General features: G+C 52.1%; 1 protein-coding gene across 1 annotated transcript; it reads left to right on the plus strand.

Moving 5' to 3' along the window:
- Positions 1-14,343: 14,343 nt before the first annotated feature.
- CXCL14 (C-X-C motif chemokine ligand 14) lies at positions 14,344-22,514 on the plus strand. The gene is made up of 4 exons (XM_019421941.2): positions 14,344-14,603; positions 14,785-14,890; positions 18,669-18,782; positions 21,342-22,514. Exons 1-4 carry the CDS (start codon positions 14,540-14,542, stop codon positions 21,355-21,357), a joined length of 300 nt encoding a protein of 99 aa, XP_019277486.1. The 5' UTR covers positions 14,344-14,539; the 3' UTR covers positions 21,358-22,514.
- Positions 22,515-23,174: the final 660 nt, after the last annotated feature.

Below are 23,174 nucleotides of genomic sequence, written 5' to 3' on the forward strand. Positions count from 1 at the left end.
GAAGGAGGAAACAGCAGAGCTGATGAAACGGCTCCTTCTGGGCAACCTGGAGAGCCTAGATGGCAGCACCCCGAGCCCTTGGACCTGTGCCCCTGGGCACTCCCCTGGGGTCCTGCTGGGTTCCGGCTCACCGCTGGAGCTCCAGGACCCTGGGCAATGACCAGGTGATGGGCATTTCTGTCAGGAGTAGGATGTTTACACCACGACTCTTCCTCCCTCCCTGTCCCCCACCGTGCTCTCTCAGAGAGTTCTGCTGTAGGTACTGGTGCCTCTGGTGCCTTCAGAGTGTCTAGAAGCCCCTAACATCTGCCCTCCACTCTCTAGTATCTGTATGGGAACCAGCTCTTCTCCAAACTCCCAGTGCCTTCATTCTACCTTCCCAGGGCCATGGCTAAACCATTTCAGGGCACATGTGTATTCTCTGTGTCTGTCTCTCTCTTTCTTTCTCTCTCTCACACACACACAGACAGGCGCACACACACTCACAACACACCCACTCACACATAGATGCTCACACTCATACAACAACCCACATACACCTGCACACTCACTCTCACCCACTCAGAGACCTTCACACTGTACACACTCACAACCCACATACACTCACGCTTGTCCATGCTCACACACTCAAAGCACGCCCACATCTACTCACACATGCTCCTTCTCACACACTCACACGCACACTAACACTCTCACTCCCTCCCTCACTCCCAGCATGCCTTCTTCCTCCTCTCGCAGCACGCCACACCCTGCAGCTTTCCTCTCCACGGCCCATCCATTTCCCATGTCTGTTTCCTCCCACATCCCGCGCCCTCTGGCCCCGCCAGCTGAGCCCCTGACATGCCCCTGTCTGTGATGGTCTGCATTGAGCAGTGGACACTGTGACAGATCCATTCTGGAGCCACCATGCCTCAGCATGTGTTTGATGAGCACTTACTACCTGCCAAAGGTGTGAACAACTAACAGCGGACCTTCAGGGACAGGACAAAGTCAAACGTGTTCAGGAGTGAAAAAACATTCCTGGAACCACAGACAGTGTCTGTTCCTGGTCAGCTGGGCTTAGTCGCACATCCCTCATTGAGAACACACCACAGATCTGAACAGCTGGGCCTCAGTTTTGGCTCTAACACATGCCGGCCCTACATGGTTTCCAAGCACCCTACATATTCTAAGTGTCTGGTCCCAGGAGATTCCCCTGGCCCTGAAAAGGAGGGTTGGGTTGGCAGTGGGGGAGGGGGTCTTAGTTTAGGTTTTCCCCTCACAGAGTCTGCCATGGGGACATGGGTATGAGTGGCTTCTTTAGAAGGAATCCAAGGACGCAAGAGGAAGGGAGGAGTGAGACTGGAGGAGAAAGATGACTATAAAGTGTGCTATCAAGGTCACAGATATAGGCAGTAGGGCCTCCATCGTGCTGAGGTCTCTGAAAATGTGGACAGCGCCCCCCAGACACACACTTTTGACTGGCAGAGCCAAGCATTAGTCCACCCATTCCCACTCCCCATTGGGTGGCATTTGCCCCCAGACGGGTTAACTGGCCACCCACTCTTCCAGGTTTCCAAGATGTCCTGGCATAATGGCAACAGGAGCTCCGATAGGCCTGGAGAAGGCTCTGGGGGAGAAAGCAACAGGACGCATGGAGCACTTGAGGTGGCCTGAGGCAGGGACAGGTGAGCTGGAACCGCCCAACACAGCTGCCACCAAAATCAGAGAAAGGCTGAGGGAGGCGGCTGTGACAGGCAAGCGTGGACCTTAGTCACCCTCCATCCCACAGAAGAACCACCCCAAGAATACTGACATGCCAGGCAGCATACTAGGCATTAGGCAAACATCTGGGCATAAGTCCTTTCTCTGCTCTGGGCCTCAGTTTCTCCATCTCCCAAAGGGGGATCAGAATGCCCACCCTGCAGGTGGCACAAAAATGGCTGCAGGGCAGGGTATGACAGCGTATGTAATGCTTTGCACTTACATCATCACCAGGGGAGGCCATGCCTTTGCCCAGAGAAGTGCAGTCTCATAGCAAAATCACAGGTACCTGACAGGCAGGGGACAACTTGGGAGACAAGGCAGTCATCACCTACACATCCCGGAGGCTCCTGCTAGAGCAGCAGGTGGTGCTGGGGGGCCAGTATAAAGCCTGTGGCAGTGCACAGGCCTCAGAGTCGAGATGTGAGCTCATAGTCCACATCTGCCCCCAAGCTGGGCAACTTCAGAAAGATCGTCTATTCTCTCTGCCAATGGAGAGTGGGCTGCCCATTGGGCTTGGCTGACAGTTCGAAGGGACAGTATCTGTGAAGAACCAGTACACGAGGCCCAGCACACAGCAGGCCTGCAGCAAATGCCCTCTGCGGCCGCCCCCACCTGAGGCCCAAAGAATGTCTGAATCTGCGGTGCTCCCACAAAGCCAGGCTATTGTCTTTCTGGCAAGGCCTCCCACCCGCATTCACAGGATGGAACACTGTGGGCCTCAGTGCAGGTGTTGGGGTGGGGGTGGGGTGAGCCGGCAGCAGCCCTGGAAATGCTCAAGCTTTACAGTCCCCCCGCAGGGGCTGTGTTCCCCTCCACTAGCTCAGGCCCTGGGCCCTCTGAGAAGCCCTGAGCTTAAGGGAACCAGGTGCCTTCATTAAAAAAAAAAAAAAAATCTACAAATAAAGGGTGACTTTGAGAGGGGAGTGTGGTGCATTCTTGGGGGCTCCAAGCAGTTTTACAGACCCAGACACAGAGCAAAGGCATTCATGGATCACAGAACGGTTCCCAGGCCCAAAAGGCTGGCCAGAGCCAGGCTGTAGGTAGGGATGGAGTAAGACAGGCCCCTCCTCCAGCTCTTCACCCCTCTCCAGTGGCAGAATCCCAGGCTGGCCCTACTGCAGGTGGGTGGGAGGAGGGGAAGGTGAGAGGTCCAGCCCAAGGAAAGTCAGGTTCATGAAGCTCTTCCATGTTAGGGGCCTTGTATCCCAGGGACGGCCTTTCCTTAAAAGCAGTTTGTCTTGCTATGGGTATGGAACGGGTACGTGCAAGCCCTGGATGAGAACATCCCAAATCCCTCCTCTCCAGGCATTCCCAGAAAGGCAGTCCCTCTCAGCTCTCACTAAACAAATTTGGGAATATACAGAGTCAGGAAAACCAAGAGACTGGACTGCAAATCCACCTATAAAATCTTTCTTTTTGCAACACCCAAGACATCCAAAATTCAAAATACATGAGAGCATGTCAAACCACCATATACCAAAAATAACCACCAAATGGGCAGCCTTGGCAAGAACCAAATGCCCACAAATGTCATTAGGGATGAACAGAAACCAAATTTTGATAACTGATATTTCAGTATCTTGGTCCTTCAGCATATTGACTTTTGGAGGATTGATCTGCAGCAACTAATGGACTGAGTCCAGTGTCTGAAAGAGGGAAGAGGTCATCCTAGAGCCCTGCCATTAATCCCTGTCCTGCCGCATGGTCTTTATCACACCAGTGGTCTGCCAGGAACCTGAGCACGGTAACACGAGCTCATTTTTCTTGGCCCTATAAGAGCGTGTGGTTGAGTGAAATGGGAGGGCCAGCCCCAAGGGATCTCTAACCCACAGCAGGTACCAACTAGAGAAACGTTTGGAGAACCCAAACTTAAACCACTAAGGTGGAAACTGTTCATATTTCAGAAAGTCTGTATTTTACCCCAGGGTCCTTTTAAGTCTCCCTAGGCCATTTTTTTTAATAATGTTTGTTTATTTTTGAGAGAGAGAGAGAGAGACACAGAGTGTAACCAGAGGAGCGGCAGAGATAGAGGGAGACACAGAATCACAAGCAGGCTCCAGGCTCTGAGCTGTCAGCATAGAGCCCAATGTGGGGCTTGAACTCAGGAACCATGAGATCATGACCTGGGCCAAAATCAGATGCTTAACCCAAGGAGTCACCCAGGCACCCCTCCCTAGGCCATTTAAAGTGGGGATTAATGGAGCAAAGAGGGGAAGTCATAAAGTAACGTGGACCAAAGGAAGACAAGGACACATGGATTGTACAGTACGACTGTAATTTTGTGAAAGTCTCTGCATGGGCACAGCCAGAACTGGCCCTTGGCAGGGTGGACAGTTCCACGGTACCCTTTCTTCTCTTCAGCACCACCATACTGTTTTGGGAATAGGATAGCTGTTTTGTTTGCAGGAGTTGTTAAATTTTGTTTTAAGAAATGGGAGTTGTAATGGCGTCAAACAGACCTAAGCATCAAATTCAATTTTCCAATAAGTTAAATACAAGTTCCTGACATCAGCTTCCACGGTTCTCCCCAGCGGCCCCGTTGCCCACAATCCTCATCTATCTTTTCAGGGAACCAGCTACTCCCAGACTCACCACACACTTTCTGGCCTCCAGGCTGTTCTGGTGTTCCGTTCCTGTGACTTAGCTTTCGCTCCCCCTTCTCTACCTGGGTAAATCTCTCTCCTCCTTCCAGGTCCATTTCAAGCTCCCCTGCTCCCCTGGCTGGATGTGACTGTCCCTAGCCACCCTCTGAAGTCCCAGAACTCATGTCTGGAACCCATTTAAAGGACTCTTCCCAGCCTGCTGGCCTTTGGTCCCCTTCACTGCCCACACACTGGGTTGCTGCCCACATCTCTGCAGCCCCCGCAGCCCTGGCAACAGACAGGGTGCTCGGCAAGGGTTCACCTTGATGTTTTCAAAGGACTGTGCACAGCAGAATAAAATAAACCCTCCGTCTCAAGCCAAGAAGGGCCACTGGGGCAAGCATACTTTTCACCCCAATCCAAAGGGATTTCCACATGTGTTACTCTTCTACAAGATAAACAAAATTAGTCTTTTAGTCTTTGCGTGGTGTTTCAAATATACTGTTAAAAAACTGCTTCAAATGTTGTCTTCAAAGACAAAATTTCAGGAAAAGCTTATAAAATACTTCTGTCGGTCCAGCTGAAGAAGCAGCCAGAAGCATGGTAACCTTTCAGTCTCTGCCTCTTCCCTTTGAAGCTGGACCTCCCAGCCACCGCAAACGGGGGCAAGCCTGCCCTGCTCCATGGCCTGAACCTGGACTCCACCTCTGCCAGTGCTGTGGGAGGCACCTCCAGTCACACGGAGCCCTTTCCTCCACCTTCAGCCCAGACGGTCCCCTCCCTCTCCCTCCAGCCCATCCATCCCCTCCCCAACTCCCCGTGCCACCTCCTGCCTGCCCCCTACCTGCTTCCCTTCTACCCCTTCCCCCCTGCCCCCCACCTGCTTCCCTTCTCCCCCCTCCCTCCTGCCCCCCATCTGCTTCCCTTCTACCCCTTCCCTCCTGCCCCACCGGCTTTCCTTCTACCCCTCCCTCCTGCCTGCCCCCACCTGCACACCCACCCTCCAGCCTACCCCCTCCCTGCTGCCCCTCTCCAACATCCACATCTGGTTTCCCTTCCTCACAAGTTTCACAATGGACAGATTCTGCACTTCAAGGATTTATGGGTCCTGCTGCCCCTCCTTACTTTTGATATGATTCCATTATGTGCTTAAAATCTGGGCCGTGCTCTTGGCTCCGGGGAGCTGTTTATGACAATTCTTTTACAGTCTTAAATCGTTCACCATTAGGAACCTGGTCATGTTCAGAAGCAATGACTAGTTGCTAAGACAGAACTTTTGCAATGCATCTCAGACGGTTGGTTGAAAAGTTTTCTTCATACAAGATTAATTAAAGCTAAATGTTCACCTGGCAGGTAAATCCTCTGAGCAATGCCTTTGACCTGTCCTTTTACATCTGCCTAAGACACTGATTCAGAAATGAATTAGAAACTCACCCACCCCAAACCAAATCACTGCCTCCTTCCTCTGTGCTCCTTTCTTTCTCTGGGTGCTAGAGACCCACTCACAGAAGAGATGGTAGAAATAAAAAATACCAACACTGCAAACACGTCCCTTTCTGTAAGAAAGGGAACTGAACCATCTTTCCCTTTCCGTCTCTGTCAGGTTTTGCAGAAGAAGACAAAAAATTTCAGGAATAAGGAGACAAAGTGTTTATTCCTGGTCCTTTGGTCTAGGACTTCCCTGACCAAGGTTTCTCTTGCCTTCCAACTCCCTGTCTGTCACGCCTCCTTCACCAGCAGCCTCAGAGATCTTCCTAAGAGGCAAAACCTACTCACCAGACCCTCCTGCTTAAAGGGTTCAGGGGGTCCTCTTGACCTAGGTGATGAAGCCCAAGGCCCTGCACAGTATGGACCCTGTTCACATATCCAGCCCTCTGCTCTCCCCGACCAGATCCCTGCCTTACCCCACAGTGTCCTCTTGACTAGCTGCCCTTGACCTCCCCCTTCCTGGAGCAGTACCTTAAACTGTTGCCTCCACCTGAACTCCCCTCCTTGATGCCTGACTTTTCAGTTTGCGTCTTCCTCTCCTCTGCTAGGGCCTGAATGCCAACTTTGCCCCACAAGAGGGTTCATAAGTGTGCCTATCCTTCCCCTCCCAGCCCTACCCATGGCAGACCCGAGGGGGCTCCATGTCTGTGTGTCTGAGACCACCATTTGATGGAGGCTGGCCCCAAACCACGGTGCAGCCCCTGATGCTGAATGTAGGGTGGCCATTTAAAGTACAGAAAAGCTTGGGCACCTGGGTGGCTCAGCTGGTTAAGCATCTGACTCTTGATTTCAGCTCAGGTCATAATCTCACGGTTTCATGAGTTAGAGCCCCACGTCTCTCTCTCTCTCTCCCTGCCCCTCCCCCATTCACACTGTCTCTGTTTCTCTCAAATAAATAGAGAAACACAAAATAAAATGCAGAAAGCTCAGTTAACTTTGAATTTCACATAAAGAGTATACTTTTAGTATAAGTGTGTCTCCAAATATTGCATGGGCATCATGCGAAATCTGGCAACCCTAACTGGATGGGAACTCTGGGACACCCTTCAGGGACAGGAGCTGAAGGTCAGATGTCAGCAGCACAGGGCAAGGAAAGCAGTGGGGAGGCCTGAGCAAAAAATGGAGCATGTTCCCCTGGTCCCTCCTCCCAGGGGGCAGCATATGGCTGTCCTGAGCAGGATTCTATAGCCAGACTGCTTCCAGGTGAAGATCAGCTCTGCCACCTGCCACTTATCTTGGCAAGTTGCTTACCTTCTCTGTGTCTCTGTGCCATTTAACAGATGGGGGGTACCTACCCTAACGTGGTTATGATGATTCAATAAATTAATATTTCTATAGCACTCACAATAATCCTTGACCCAGAGTTAAGTGCTATAAAAGCATCTCACAAATATAAAGCAAGAGGAATTAGCAAGCAAACCTACAGATAAGGGAGTGAGCCTGGGAGATTTAATAATAATAGTAAAAACAAGAGCGGACATGTGTGGAGCATTTGCTATGTGACAAGACGTTGTGCTGTATCCTTGTCCTGTATCAGCTCATTTAATCCCCACCACAGTCCTATTATTTTTACTATCCTCTTTTTTTTTCTAACCTTTTAATGTTTATTTATTTTTAAGAGAGAGAGAGAGCATGAGCAGGGGAGGGCAGAGAGAGAAGAGAGATACAGCACTCAAAGTAGGATCCAGGCTCTGGGATGTCCACACAGAAGCCCGACACGGGGCTCAAACTCACAAACCATGAGATAGATCATGACCTGAGCCAAAGTCGGACTCTTAACTGACTGAGCCCCCCAGGTGCCCCGCTACCCTCTTTTTACAGGTAAGGAAGCAAAGGCACAGGGAGGCACACTGTGGTAGACTAGGATTCTAAACCAAGAAGTCTGACTCTAATTCACCAGACTGTGGTAAACTGTGATCTACACTAATTTGTTCATCACTCATTCACTCATTCATTCATTCAGCACCTGCTGTGGGGCAGGCCCTGGATTCCTGCTAGGACAAGAAGGCCCTCTGAAGCACATGGACGGATGGGGAAAACCTTGAATGAACCTTTGTAGGTGTGTGGAGTGGTGCCAAAGAGAAATGGGTCTACAGACCATGAAGGCTGACAGCAGTAACCTCTCCCAGATCGGGACAGGGTAAGGGAGGGGCAGGTGTGCATGGTCTGGGAAGGCTTCCCTGTGAAATGACATGTTTGCAGGTTAAGAAGGCAAAGCAGCGATCAACCTGGCCAACGGCCAGGGCAGAAGCCTTCAGATGGAACAGATAGCCAGCAAAGAAGCTTGAGTTGCAGTTTTTAAGAAACTGAGGAAGAGAGGGTGTGGCTGGAGGGACGGGGGACTCTGCTACAGTGCAACCAGTGAGAAGCTGCTCCCAGGACCCATGTCAGGACACAGGGCTCCCTTCCCAGAGGCCTGGGGGAGAGGCCAGCACCCTGCTGTGAACATGAAGCAGGAATGGTTAGAGAAGGAGGACACAAAGCAGGACTAGGCCTGGTGAGGCCTGCGAGGACAGGCCGGCGAGCTGTGCTGTGAAAAGTATGGACAGCTGTGAAGACGGGGCATGAGCCCTCATCACGGGCCTCACCCACACCACCAAGAACGGTAGGTACGTGCTGCTTGTGCAGTGCCAGCCGCAGGGCAGGAGAGCCTACTGTCCTACAAAGTGGAGCTAAGACTTCCCTAGGCCACACCGCCTCAACTGAATGCTCTTGAGTCCCTTTCATACTAAGAACATTCAAACAAACAGGAAAGCAAGGAGGGAACCCTTTACAAGATGCCCAAAGTCCCACCACTCAAAGAGGACGATGTTTGTATCTCTTACTTTGCCATGCTTTACATAGCGGTTGCTGCCTTACATATTTGCAATCATGGTGTTTACACGACCTTGTGTTGTCTCTCCTTACTGCATAAGCATTTACTCTGCGAAATTCCACAGATTCTATAATCAGGAGTCTTTACACCAGTATAATATTTCATTCAGAGCTTTCACTGTTTACTTAACCAACGTCCCATTGTTGGGCCTTTAGGTTAACTCCTTACTTGCATGCAGCCTTTCTCCCTTATCAGCTGTTTAAATAGAACTGAAGTGGGTTAATGGGGAAAAAGTAGTTTATTTCAAACCCTCTGGATATATACCATAAATATAATTTCTCAAAATCTTGTACCAATTTGTAGTCCCACCAGGGATGCTGAGTTCTGCTCCCTCCCTTTATCCAATTGCTTTGGATATTACTATTTAAAATAAATATTCATGGGACGCCTGGGTGGCTCAATCAGTTGAGCATCCAACTTCAACTCAGGTCATGATCTCACATCGTGAGTTCAAGCCCTATGTCAAGCTCTATGCTGACAGCTCAGAGCCTGGACCCTGCTTCAGATGCTGTGTCTCTCTCTCTCTGCCCCTCCACTGCTCATACTCTCTCTCTCTCTCTCTCTCTTTCTCAAAAATAAATAAAACATTTTAAAAATTTAAATATTCATTATCTGGTAGGACCCAAACCAAAACGCCATGATACTGCAGCATTAATGTGGCTTTCCTTGATTGCTAATGAAGATGCACATTCTTTCATGAGTTGGTTAATAATTGCTTTTCTTTCTTTTTCCCCTGAATTGCCCTTTGATGTCTGTCCTTTGCTCATTTATTTATTAGGGCCTCCTTTGAAAATATCTTTGTTTGTGTTCTTGATATAGTGAAGATGTTTGTCTCCAGTGAGGTGGTGCTGAATAAATAAATGGCAGGGTGAATGCTAATGGTTCGTCTGTCATATTTGCTGCAAGCATCTTGTAGCATGCTTGGGGGAACACACAACACTCTCAGTTACCCACTGGAGTCAGGGCCCCTCTGCTCCACAAGGCTGCCTGAAGCCTAATTCAACACTGCCTGGCTACCCCCTGAACCATTTCCTGTAGGCTTAATTGCTCAGCTGCCCTAACCATTCCAAGTATAAAGAATAAAACCAAGAGTTGTCCTCAGGAAACCTCAGCCTGCATCCCCCTCTCCCTCAGAATGAGGGCCTGGGGAGGGGGGTCACTATGCAGAACTGTGCTAAAAGAGAGCCAGCAAAGAGGAGGCAACTGGCTGCCCAGGGTCCCACAGGGTGGGGGCGACACTCAGAGAAAGGCACACTGATCTCACCACAGGAAGTGCTGTCTCTCCGCTCCCTGGACAGGAAACCAGCCTTGACCACTTAGGATCCACCTGCTCAGCGAATCTATGAGGTGGTGCCCTGACACCTGCAGGGTTTCCTGGAATCCCACACTCCTGCTCAGTCACCTCCTCCTCCCTCCGGCAAACACTTTTCTGAAGCAAATGCACTGGGAAGAACTGGCTTTCCTCAGAACGTGGCCTTGCTAATGGCCACCCTTACCCACTCCCTTCGCAAACACACAAACACACAAACACACACACACACACACTCTTCCCCCCCACCCCCCGACCCCGACCTTGTAGTCTACACAGCCTAGATTTACTGAGGATGAGCAAGAAAGACAGAGACTCTACCTTCATGGAACCAGCAGACCAGAAGATGACCCACAACACACTCCCAAATAAACTGAACATAGTACAGTGTGAGGTTGTTGCACATACAATGTAAAAAGTAAAATATACCAGTGGCATAGAGAGTGACTGTGAGAGTGCTAGTGTGACTGACTCTGAAGAGTGACTATTACGGCTGAGACTTCTGTACAGAGGAGCCACCTGCCAACACGTGGGGAACAGTAGTTTGGGCAAAGGGGTCAGCAAGCACAAGATCCCAAGATGGGGCCAGGCTCGGCATGTCTGACAGAGAAGACAAGGCACTGTGGTAGAGCATGGCCAAGGGGAGAAAGGTGGATGGTCACAAGGGGACGGGGCACTGGCAGGGACTGGCTTGGACTCCGGGTGAAATCAGGAGCCAGTAGGGCATTAAGCAGGGGTTTACCTACAGGAGATCACTGTGTGAGGAACACAGACTACAAGGGGGCAGGAATGGGCCCCCTGCCATTGCCACCTGGTTAACTCCTCCTTATCCTTCAGACTGCAGCCCGGTGGACATTTCCTCTGGGAAGCCATCCCCACCTCCCCACCTGGTCAGATGCCCTGGCGAGGCCCATAGCATCAGCTTCCCTTCATCACATCTAGCTCTGCAGTAATTTCATGTGCATTTCTGGTTGTCTGATTAACGTCCATCTTCCCCACTACACTCTGAACTCCTTGGCGACAGGCGCATCCCTCCTCTGTTCACCTTAACCCCAGCACCTTGCACAGAGCCTGGAACACAGTGGGTGCTCAATCACTGTGAACAGGATAAATATGGAAATCCCTAGGGTCAGCCAATTTTCCACTCCCTCAAGGAATGGTTTTCTGCTTCTATTTCCTCCCACCTCTGTGTCCCCCATACCTTGCATGTACCCCTTCCATAGAAGCCAGTCTGACCATAAATAGCTGCAGGCACCTACACACACACACACACACACACACACACACACACACACACACCAGACTATGCCCCAAAGGGCAGAATATGTGTGTGGTCCTTCATCACACCTCAGGGATCACCCCGGAATTAGGGCCACTGGGCACAGAACTACCTCGCCCTTATCCACCTCACCCTGCCTCCTCCACCTGCTCAAAGACCCCTACATGAGTTTGGGAGAGTCTGCACCCAAAAGGCAAGTCAAAAGTCAAGACCCCCCTCTCTCTCCCAGTTGAGCAGCATCATCCACAGACAGGCTGGCAGCAGAAGGCCCCCATCCTCTCCTCTACCCATGGCCCCTGAAGAACTCACACAAACAGGAGTGAGCTGTGCTTGCAAAAACACATGGCTGTATTTTGCAAACCAAAGATGAGCATACGTAGTCTTCGGAGTACAACTGGGGGCAAAACAATGGGTGGTCTGACCTCTGGTCTGGCCCTGGAAGTTGGGAAACTGGTCCGTATGTTTAGGGCCAACTAGTTTTTCCTACAAAAGCTCGGTGCCCATGATCCCTGATGCTGTCAGATCCCACTTACCTAATCAGCATTGTTAATTTAAAAATCTATGTCACATGCTCTGAGAAACCTTGGCAGGTAAGAAATTCCTTGTGAAAAATAAAATGGATTATATTTTTTGAAGGGAAATTTGTATTAAAAGCCTTAGATGAGCATGCCCCAATGGCCCAGTGATTCTGAGACACGATCAATTTTTAAAGGGCTGCCCCAAAATTGAGCTACAAGAGTATATGTCACACGCCACTGACAGAACATGGTTGAAGACAATCTAAACATTTAGCAAAGAATAATTACTGAAAGTAATTACAGTACATCTGTACAGTGGACCGGGCTGCACCCAAAATAATGACAACAATCCATAGCACTTACTGAGCACTTACTCTGTCATAGAGACCACATGAAAAGCTTTTCATGCACCATCTCATTTAATTCTCCTTCTGCCATAGGTCCCATTATCATCACAATCTCACAGGTTAGAAAATCAGTATTGAAAAGAGTGAAGTCATTTGCCCCAGGTCACATAGCTGGTAGTAGGACTCACACCCAGGCAGTCTGACATGGAGACACTGAGCTTTCAGCCACAATGCTAGGTGACCATATATGATGCCATTAAAAGAGAGACTGTAGAAGCAAAACCCGTCATATGGGAGAATGTTGACGATACAGAGACAGGTAAAACAAATGGGTTTTCAAACAGGACATGCACACTGATCACACCTGTGCACATGCATGCAAGCAAACACAAAAGTGCTGGGAAAGATAACACTGTTAGCATTTTAGTGTAGACCTCTGAGTGGGTGGAAGTGTGTTCTTTTATGTTTTCCTCTGCTTGTGTTTTCTGATTTTTCTGTAACAAACATTTTGGTTTTGTACCAAAATTTTTTTTGAAAGACTAAACATTTTGAAAAGTAATGTTATTGCCCCAAATCACTCCCTTGGTCTCATCTTCTAGATAAACCCACATGTCCAGCGGTTCGCCTTGCTTCAAGTACAAATCCAACTGCATGCACAGGACTCAGGACATGGCCTGAAGCCAGCTCATAAGCTCTGCCGGCCCTTCATGGCTCAGCATCCCCTCCAGGTAGCCAAGGAGCTCAAACTGGGAAGAGACGGTACACATTTTCCACTCTGTCCCCAGCAGCCTGCCCTCCCCATCCTCCCAGGACCCCTTTGGGTTCTTGCACCCCCAGGGAGTTGCTGGGCTGACAGCACAGAGCTGTGTGAGCTGGAAGAACCTGGCAGTTTCTGCCCTGGCTTCAGCTCTGGCCTGGGAGCCAAGCCCAGGGACCCTTGGAGCCTGAGATACTCCATCCCCTGTTGCTGGGTCTAAGAAGGAAGCACTTCCCCAAGTGCCTGAGGGAGGCAGGGTAGCCCAGAGGCTGGAGCCCCAATTCTCCAGCCCCTCCTGACCTAGCCACCTGGCTCTGTGGTCTTAGACCAGTTATTTCTTCTCTCTAAACCTGTTCCCATGCCTGTCAAAAAAAGAATGAAAATACCAACTTGGAAAATGATTTATAAGAATCAAAATAACATAGGTTAAAATACATACTATAATGATATCAATAGGTAAGATTTCCTGGGCACCAACTATGGGTCAGGCATTCTGTCGGACACTTTACACGTCTGATCTTCCACACCTCTCACAGCCACCCTGTGACATGCACTGTGACACTCCTGCTTTACAGAAGGCACAATGAAGGCTCAGAGTAGTGAGGTCACTTGCACTGGTAAGTGATGAAGCAGGAATCTCTGTTGCCCTGCCTTGGCCCACAACACTACGCCACAGAGCCTGGCATATGTCTGGAACATGAACTTTGTCCAAATGGTTACCACTGCCATGTGTCCCTGCTGGGCAGAGCCTTTAGAGAACGGTATGACAGCAAGGAACCCCTGGCTGGTTCTCACCACTCTGCAGGCAGCTCGCACAGCCATGTACCAACTTTAGGAAGTCTTCCTCTCAGAGTGACCAAAAATCCCTCGGGCGCATCCTTTGAGCCAGCCACAGTGACCACAGGCAATGACTTTGCTCCTGTACAACCTATGGCAACCTCCCTCCAGACCTGGCCTTGTGCTCTGGCCACCAAGGCTGCTGGCCCAACAGGGACAACTCACACCCTAGGAGTCAGGCCTGCTGGCACTCACACCTGGCACCTGTTCCAAAACCCTTTCAGTTCTCAGAAGATCTGGGCCGCGGGCCTGGGTCTCTCAGCAGCTCAGGACAGCATGCTTGTCTGGCCAGAGGGAACCATGCGATTCAGAAAAGCAGCGCCCTTAAGCAGCCTCTAAAGTGTCTGGAACAGCCGGTACCACCGGGGCACTGGCGGTGTGCGTGGGCTGGAGTCTGGGTATGCAAGTGTGTACAGAAGCAAGAGGGCAGCGGGTATGAATGGGTGTGTGCGCGCGTGGCTCCCAGTGTGCGCCGCGGAGATCGCGGTCCCGGGGCGGGGAAGGTCTCCTCCCCCCACCTCGTTGAGAAATCTCAGTGAGTCACCGAGTGGTTCTGCATATTAATGAGCTCGCTGCCGCGAGGGCAGGAGCGGATTTAAAAGAGGCCTCGGCGGGCGGAGGGAGGCTGCGGAGACAGCGCGGAGCCGAGAGCGGAACGCAGCCGGCACCAGGCACCCACCGACGGGCGCAGCGGGAGCGAGCGGAGCAGAGCCGGAGGCGCGCTCCGAGCAGAGAGAGCTGAGCCGGCCGGCCGGGCGCCCTCCCCAGTCCCTGCTCCCGCGCCGCGCCCCTCCGGCCAGCATGAGGCTCCTGTCCGCCGCGCTACTCCTGCTGCTCCTGGCGTTGTGCGCCGCACGCGTGGACGGTGAGTGCCCGGGAGGTCTCTTGCCGCCGTCCCGTCCCGTCCCGTCCTGGGGCACCTGGGCGCCAACTGCTGGCCTTCCAGGGACCCCCGAGGTCCTGGGTGGGCACCTAGGGCGGTGGGGGGGGGGGGGGGCAGGAGACCGCACACGCAGCTGAATGATACCCGGCGCTCTCTCTCCCAGGGTCCAAATGTAAATGCTCCCGAAAGGGGCCCAAGATTCGATACAGCGACGTGAAGAAGCTGGAAATGAAGCCAAAGTACCCGCACTGCGAGGAGAAGATGGTTATGTGAGTTCTGGCTCCTCACCTTGAGCGTGTGTGCAGGCTGCTCTTAACCCGGTGCGGGGGCACAGCATGGGGCTGGGTCGGTGGGGCTAACAGACATTCCTCTGTGCCTTTGGCAAGGCCTTGGAGGAGGCTTTGTAATTGCCCAGCAAGTCCCTAGGACGCTGGCGTGACAGTCTGAAAGAGTTTGGAAAAAGGGACAACTGCCCTGTTCTCTGGAAACAGCCTCTGGGTGTTCACCCTTGCTAAGATTCAAATGGGTAGCCTAGGTGCTTGCACTGCCCACCATTCTGGGGTGATCAAGGGTTAAATGGCTCTGGTCGTGCCAACTTTAGAGCATCGGGATTGAAAGCGCTCCAAACTCACCCAGAACTATTGAACTTGCACCCAAACTGGGATGCATGTTGCCTTCCTGTTGCTGGAGAGAGAATTAAAACAAATGCTGACTTTAAGTCCTCAGACCCAACCCTCCTTTCAGAGCCTTTTCCCTACCAGGGGACCACAGCCAGCTTTTTTGGCTGCTAGCGATTTCATGTTGAGACTGATCCTTGATCCTCCACCACCCGCTGGACTCTTGTGGGTCCCTGAGCCTGAGCAGTGCTGGGCAAAGTGATCTGCTGGGGTTAACGTGCCATGCGGCTGGAGCCCTGCTTGGTGGGGATGCAAAGAATATTTTTAAAACTGGGACAGAGTGAGAGAACACGGAGTTTCCTTGCTCCTCTGCCTTCCCAATTAACCACTTGAGTCCAGCACCACTGTTTCCCCATCAGTATGCACTTGGCCAGGAAGGAAGCCCTTGGCAAAGCAGCTACCGTGGTCTGCCACGGACCATTGGCCCCTCTTCCTATCCCCCAGAATCAGGACACACTTTATTCTCAGTCTGGGCAAGTGCCTTCTATCCGCTGGCCCCGATGGTCCCAAGGCCTCCGCACAGTGTATGCAAAGGCAGCCCACCTCCCCCCACACACTGCCACCTGGGGGCTGCACAGTCAGGCTGAAGTTAGGGGAATTTGCAAAGCCACCAGGCTTAAGCCGAACCCCACTGCCTTCCTGCCCAGGCACATAAATCAACCCCTGTCCCTTGCCTAGTAGACCCAAGTCCAGAAGAACTGCCGGAAAATCTTTTTTTGGTGGGGGCTAGTGTTCCCACAAGCTGAAGGAGGAGCTACAGGTCCTTCATGGTTTCCAGCTTGGGGGCTGAAGATGACAGGGACGTAGCAAATTAAGTTTGCACTCCTCTAAGTACTGAGAACCACCCCACACCCCATGGCCAGGTGCCAAGACCTTGCAGAGAAAGAGAAGCAGGGTATGGGGTACAGAGACTTCTCTAAAGGACCCTCAATAAACAGGTTTACTCTTTCTCCCGACTAAATTTTTTCAGAATAGAGAGGAAACTGACAGCAGGCAGGTGCGAGAAGGCTTTACACAACCTTGTGAAAACTGGCAGGGGCCTCAGGAGGTCCAAACACAGTCACCAGTCTCCTTCCTAAACCTTCACCCACACCCAGCCCCGCCCACAGCACTGAAGGGCTGAACATCCTCTCCTGTCTCAAGCTCCTAAGAGTCTCTAGATCAGATGCAGGGCCAGCACTTTTTGCCAAAGCAGGTTTTCAGCCACAAACGCTGAACAAAAGCAAGTTTTCCAGTTCACCCTGAGTCACCCAGAAATCTCTGATGAGGATGGGGGTGGGGTGGGGAGGCCAGTGTGCTTTGCAAGTGGGAGTAGACTCCAGATTTTATAAAGGGCCATTTGTGCCCTATAAACTCTTGCCCAAACCCTCAGCACCCCAGAACCACTGAGGAGAGGGGACACAGGACCCAGAATTTCTGAGCAACTGCAGGGAATATAAATCGTCATGTCTTCACCCCACAACCAATTTTCATTGTCCCAGTGTTGTGACAAGCATTCAAGGACTGTGGTGGGAGGGCTGAGTGTCTTCCCTGCTGCCCCGACCTTCAGAATTGGGAATCCCCAGCCTGCACAGTGACCTAACTGAGGAGGGCATCTTCATCAGGCTTGCCCACATCCCTTCACTTCAAGTGCAAAAGCAGCACTGTAGGCAGAGAGAGCAGTGGGTTAAATTCCCGCAGAGTGACCGAGTACTATGGAGAGGAGAACAAGCAGACTGTTCTGGGAAGTCTGGGACTTCCCTGGGAAGCCTGGCCCCATGCTTGAAGACCTAGCAGGAGGGACAGGACCCGGGGAGCGACTGGTCTCAGAGGGCCAGTGAAGGCAGAGCCCAGTCCACAGCAGTTAGCAGAAGAGCCACCCCTGCTCTAGGAAGCTTGGGCTGCAATGGGGGGCCTTGGAAACTCTGAGCACAGAGAAGGGAAGAGAACAAGTTGCCCAGAAATATTCTGCCCCCATTCTGGTGGCAAGATTCGGTTTTTCTCTCCCTGTCAACAGGGAGACTCAGTTTGTGGTGGCCCTGCTCCCATCTAGAACTTGGCCCGTGTGGCCTGACACTTTACCTTTGGGAACCTGCAGGGCCCTAACTGCCCTCTCTCCCTCCCTTCTTTCTCTTCCCAATCCAGCCTCCAACTGCCCCTCTTTGCCCCCTCAGCTCATTCCCCAGCCCACCATCATCTGCTCGTGCCATGACCACTCAGGGAGTGGCACCTCTCACCTTCCACTTTTCCACATCCCCTAGGTGGTCCTTTATTCTGGAACACCATCCTTCCTCCCCTACCCAGAAGCTTCCTCCTAAAATCCTGCCACCCTGGCCCAGCCCAGGGTGAGCAGGGCATGGCAGTCCTGGGCAGCAGTCCTGCTTTCCCCATCCAGGCTGGAGCTCACACACTAAGGCTTCTCTTTCTCCTTGGCCATCTCATCTTCCAAGACAATTACTAATGACAGGAATTCTCCACGTTGCGTCTACCAGGTGCTAGGCACTCTGCATACATTATACCCTTTCATTACCCGATAACCCTAAGAGGTAGGTCCTATTATTAAACCCATTTTACAGATGGGCAAACTGGTTAAGAGAAATTACCCAAGGTCCTACAGAAAGAGCTGGGATTCACACCCAGGCTCTACACTCTGTACAGCGCCACCTGCTTTTCTGCTGCACGGCTAGGGCCTCCACTCGGTTTGGCACATGGGCTGACAGAGGCCTGAGGGGAGGTCTTATTTTCTTGCTGGGGGCTGAGACAACTGGGACTTCAGGCTCAGGAATCAAAATGGGCTGCAAGGCCAGCAAGACTTAACTTCAGGATCTGTCATGTCCCAGCCCTGGGACAGACTTCAGAGGATCAAGGGGCTCTGGGGTTTGAAGGGTCAGACAGAGACCACCCATGTGCAGGGCATGTCTGAGCCCTGCCGCGAGCAATTTCCTTGTACCCAAGGAAAGGGGTCTCGGCGTGTGCACCTTGCTGATATTAGCTCTCTCCACCTCTCCAATCCTAGGTTTAGAGGAGCTGGAAGAGTCCCCAGAGCTTTGTTCTCCAAGGGAGGCATGAGCCCTGTAGGCAACAGCCTTGTGGGGGAGGGGATAGGGGGAGGGGGGCTATCCCAGACCCTAAGAACTCCAGGGGAGAAGTGAGAGCCAATCACTCCATAGAGGGTTAAACTGTATGTGAAATCGGAGATTAAGGGGACACCCAGAACCTTCCAAAGAGGCAGCCAGGCAGTGAGCACCAGGGCGCGTTCCCCTGACAGGAGGGAGGCGGCCACATTTTCAGGGCCCTCCCTGACTGGGACAGACCAGGGCGGCCCACAGGCCACACTGAGGGGCTGCCATTCAGGCTCCTCAATCCTGCACCCCACGCTGCTCCGTTTCAGCATCACCACCAAGAGCGTGTCCAGGTACCGGGGTCAGGAGCACTGCCTGCACCCCAAGCTGCAGAGCACCAAGCGGTTCATCAAGTGGTACAACGCCTGGAACGAGAAACGCAGGTATGCATGCCCCCACCTCCTCACACCTACCTTCCCACCAGCTCCAGGTCTCAGACCCCGGCTAGCTCCTCTAGCGTCGTCGAAGGGGTGAACACCCACCACAGTAGCCACAGCGAGCGGAGAGCCAAGCCTGTTCACATAACCCCATGGGGTAAGGAACTCGCCGCTTCACAAAGCAGGCCCTTGCTCCCTTGGACAACTGTAAGCATCGAAAAGTTATCCTTTTGTGAACTAAAGTTTGCACCATGCTAACGTGTTAAGCTGTAGTCTCAATTCCTCTTCTTTTTAAAGCAGCCTAAGTTCTCTGACCCTCAGTTTCCCTCTGTCAAGTGAACGGGCAAGAGGCTGGCATGGCTCTCTGGGATTCTTGTGTGGTGAAACACGACCACTTAAGTAACTGTGTTTATTAACTGTAACACAGGGTACCCCCACCACACGATGAGGACAATACCTTACCAACAAACACTTCCTTCCCTCAAGGGGCCCCCGTGTCCCCTGCTGCCCAGAAAGCTGACAGACTCCTTCCCTTGCAGGTGCAGGGAGGGACCTTGGACTTGACCCTTTAAAATCAGAGCCACTGTTAATCTCAGGGGACAGCAGTGGCCAGATGACCAGAGCTGTGAACCAGACCTCTGTCCTCTCTGGGTTCTGTTTCCACAATCAGAAGTCCACTCTCCATCTCTGATCTCCTGTGGTCCCATGTCTGGCAAGTTCCCTGTTTCCCCATACCACATAAAAGTGAGCATGTCCCAGGGCACACCTACTCCTCCCACACTCAGGGCCTGTCTACACCTGTACCTATATAGCGTGTGTATATATGTGCACACACACACAGAGGGGACTTCCTCGGGAGCTGGGCCCAGCACCCCATTCTGCAGAGAGGGAAACCAGGGCGAAGTGGAAATGGGGAGTGACTTCCCTGGGAGCACATGGCAGAAAGCCAGGCCTCCCAAGGTCACCTTCTCCCTGCCTGGAGAGGCTGCCTGAGCCACCCCTCCCGTTGCTCCCCCCTCCCCAGCCCTTCCACTCGAGGTTCAGCCCATGACCGGCTCCCCCACAGCCCACACTCAGGCCCAACCCCACTATCTGAGCCCTTTGCACTGCCTCCGAAACCGCCTCGTCTGCAACTGCTTGAAATAGAAACTGATGAGAGCAAGAGGTTATTTTCTGTGGATCTGATGGGAATGAAGCCCTCTTTCCGGTCAGGGCAGGCAGCTCACGTGGCCAAAGCAGGACCCGTCCTGTCCACTGCCACTCTCCAGGCCCTGCGTCATCCAAGTGGAATGGGGCTAAATGCAGGGCCAGTCTGTGAAGGGGGCTGAGACCGTCTGCACAGGACTGAGGGCAGACACTCGGGCGATGCGCACACTTTGTCCCTCAGCCCTCCACCTGGGCCATGGCTCTGACGACGGGGAGGCAGGCATGGGACAACGCAGCCCTGCTCTTTTTAGATCTGCAAATTCCAGTGAGGAGAGCCACTCGGTGACCAAGCCTCCCGTGGCTTCATTACAAAATGAATTCATCCTCTTTCTAGGGAGGCTGAGGCATCCTGGGAGAGGAAGGGGACGATCTCTTGTCCTCCCCACCTCCCCTCCCCCTGTAAAAGGCTGGAAATGTCTCCACGAATGTAGAATGGAGAGAAAGAAACTACCGTGAAGTCCCCTTTGCAGAGACAGCAAGAGAATGCTAAATGTAGGGTGCAGGAAGGAGACGCCAGCAGGCCAGCCCAGGCTAGTCGTGGGGGCTGCTGGCAGGCCCAGGAGCTGCTGGTCTGTGCAGCCAGCCTAGCAGCTCTGCATCTGAGAGCCCAGAGCTCCCAGCTGCCACGGGAAGCAGCAGCATCGGGCGGAGTACAGTCAGGTGGTCTTACTCGGAAACAAGGAATGAGGCAGAAGAATGGGTGGGCTGTCTGAGTACGAAGCATGGCCCTGAAACAGCCATGGGGCAGAACAGAAGGGATTTAAGATCTGAAATAGAGACAGTCTGGGGGGGGGGGGGGGGGGGGGGGGGAGGTCATGCAGGTCCTACAACCACTAAAAGGAAGTGACCTGGAGCCACAGGCCTCTGGGACAGGCCCCAGCCCCACTAACTACCCTTCAGTCTTTAGGCAGCAGCTTCTAGAACTAGCATTTTTCCGGAAGACATGCATTCTCTGGGCAAAACACAAGGGAAGATACAAGCCTGAGTTGAAGGATGGGATGCCCTGTCCTCCCCTGCCCCATCCCTGCTCATGCTGGACACAGACCTCATTCCCACCGTGGACATTCAGTGTTCGTTGGGCAAATCTTAAGTCCCTTGTGCCTCAGTTTCCTCATATATAGAGAGGGCTTGCTCCATAGGGCTTTGAGGATCGCAGAGGTTGAGAATGCACAAAGCCAGATTCGGGTAAGATTTTGAGGTCCATGCGATGACCTCCTCTGAGGTGTCCCCCCCTCCTCCTACTTCTCCCAAGCTCCTGCCTTCCCGGGAGGGGCACTCCCGAAGGCAAGGATAAAGCAGCTTAGCCCCCACCCTGTGTCATGTCCTGAGCCACTTAACATGGGTGTTTTCTCTTCCCAGGGTCTACGAAGAGTAGGGTGAAAAATCCCTCATAGGAAAACTTCACACCAGCTGGGAGACGAGCAAAGGACTCTGCAGATAAAAAACAACCCTTCTCTTTCTCACAGGCATAAGACACAAATTATATATTGTTACAAAGCACTTTTTACCAAGGGTCAGTTTTTACATTTTATAGCTGTGTGCGAAAGGCTTCCAGATGTGAGACCCTTCTCTCTTGTGCTCCAGACTTGATCACACACTGCTTTTTACCGAAAGGGGGGAAACTCATGCCTTTCCTTTGTAAAAAAAAAAAAAAAAAAAAAAAAAAAAAAAATGCTTTTTTGTATTTGTCCAGACATCACTACATCTGAGCTTTATAAGCGCCTGGGAGGAACACAGAGCTTGGTTGAAACATTTCATAGCAGCGTTGCTCCGTTGCTAATGCGGGGCGCTTCCGCTCAGAGGTCCTGGCGCCTCCACACAGCTGCCACGGGCTCTCCTGGGCTCACGGTTGGTCACAGCCTTGGGGGGACGCCACAGTGGCCCCTGTCACCGGGCAGGCAGAAGCCGATCTCTCTGCATCTGTTGTGTGAGGGACTCAAGTTTGTCTGCCACAGAAATGTGCTTCACCCCCTCCCCTCCCACCCCGGCTAACTTTTACGTATTCTAGGAAACATTTCCAAGATTCTGGGATGGCAAAGCACGGGGCCCTTAAGGAAGGGGTTGGGTCTTCTCTCCTTCTTGTGAAAGGTTCACTGCTTCAGTATTTACTGCTTTGGAAGCACGCGAAGTTCCCAACACTGTTAGCGAAACCTTACAACACTTAAAAAGAGACCAATCCACACACAGTACACGGCTACAAACACACTATTGATGATGGAGAACCTTCAAAGCATGTTTCTTTCCCTCCTGGTGGCAGAACACGCAGTACGGAAGCATTCTACCTGTAACGGGCGTGTAATTCTTCAACGTTAAACAGCACAGTCCTCTCTTGAAAGCTACGGCAACCCCACGCCCTTTCCTTTGTACATAGACTCTTAAGAGCGCCCCCTCTGCACACTGCCCCTTTGGTATATGCCTCGTTGTACTGCTGTGTCATATGCTATGCACGTGTCAGAAACCATTAGCATTGCATGCAGGTTTCATATTCTTTCTAAGACAAAAAGAAAAGTAATAAAATATATTTGAAACGTACCCAAATTCTAGACTACTGACTTTTTTTTCTATCCAGTGAGGCCAGGATGACAACCATATGTTTACCACGTTGTGAATAAACTGGGACAAGTGCACTGAGAAGGAAGGAAAACGCGTTTCCCAAATACCTGTCAATATTGTCACCTTTGCGGGATGCCGTCAGTCCTAAAACCAGAAAGCTAGGTCTTAAAGTCTCAGGATGGGTTTATCGGATTCACCAGGTCCATACATATGGAATTAAAGGGTCACAGTAGGGTCTCCATTTAGGGAAGATGGCAGATGGGGGACCAGTCAAGATCCCTGTGGTCCAGGCCCCCATGATTCCACTGGGGTGCAGGGAGAGTTGGAAAGTGCCCAGCTCGAGGCTGTGGGGCTCTGGAGCCAGGCTGTCTGGAAGGCACATCCAGAGAGATGCTGAAGCTCTCTTTCTGCTTCTGCAAGCCGGGGGTGCCGAGCGCATACCTACTCAGGATACCAGGGCATGGTGAGCGCATGGTAAACGTCAGCACCCTTAATATTCACAAGATCTGGCCTCTCTGTACTTTGCACAAACCACCCACAACCCCACAGCCCACTGTATCCAAGGTGGTGGACAGGCCTCCCTGTGCCCACCTGTGTCCCCCACATTCCACAGGACTACCTAAAGGGACAGCCACCCTG

Source organism: Panthera pardus, unplaced genomic scaffold (genome assembly GCF_024362965.1).
Source record: "Panthera pardus isolate Hobbes unplaced genomic scaffold, ASM2436296v1 HiC_scaffold_2, whole genome shotgun sequence".
In the NCBI taxonomy this organism is placed as follows: domain Eukaryota; kingdom Metazoa; phylum Chordata; class Mammalia; order Carnivora; family Felidae; genus Panthera; species Panthera pardus.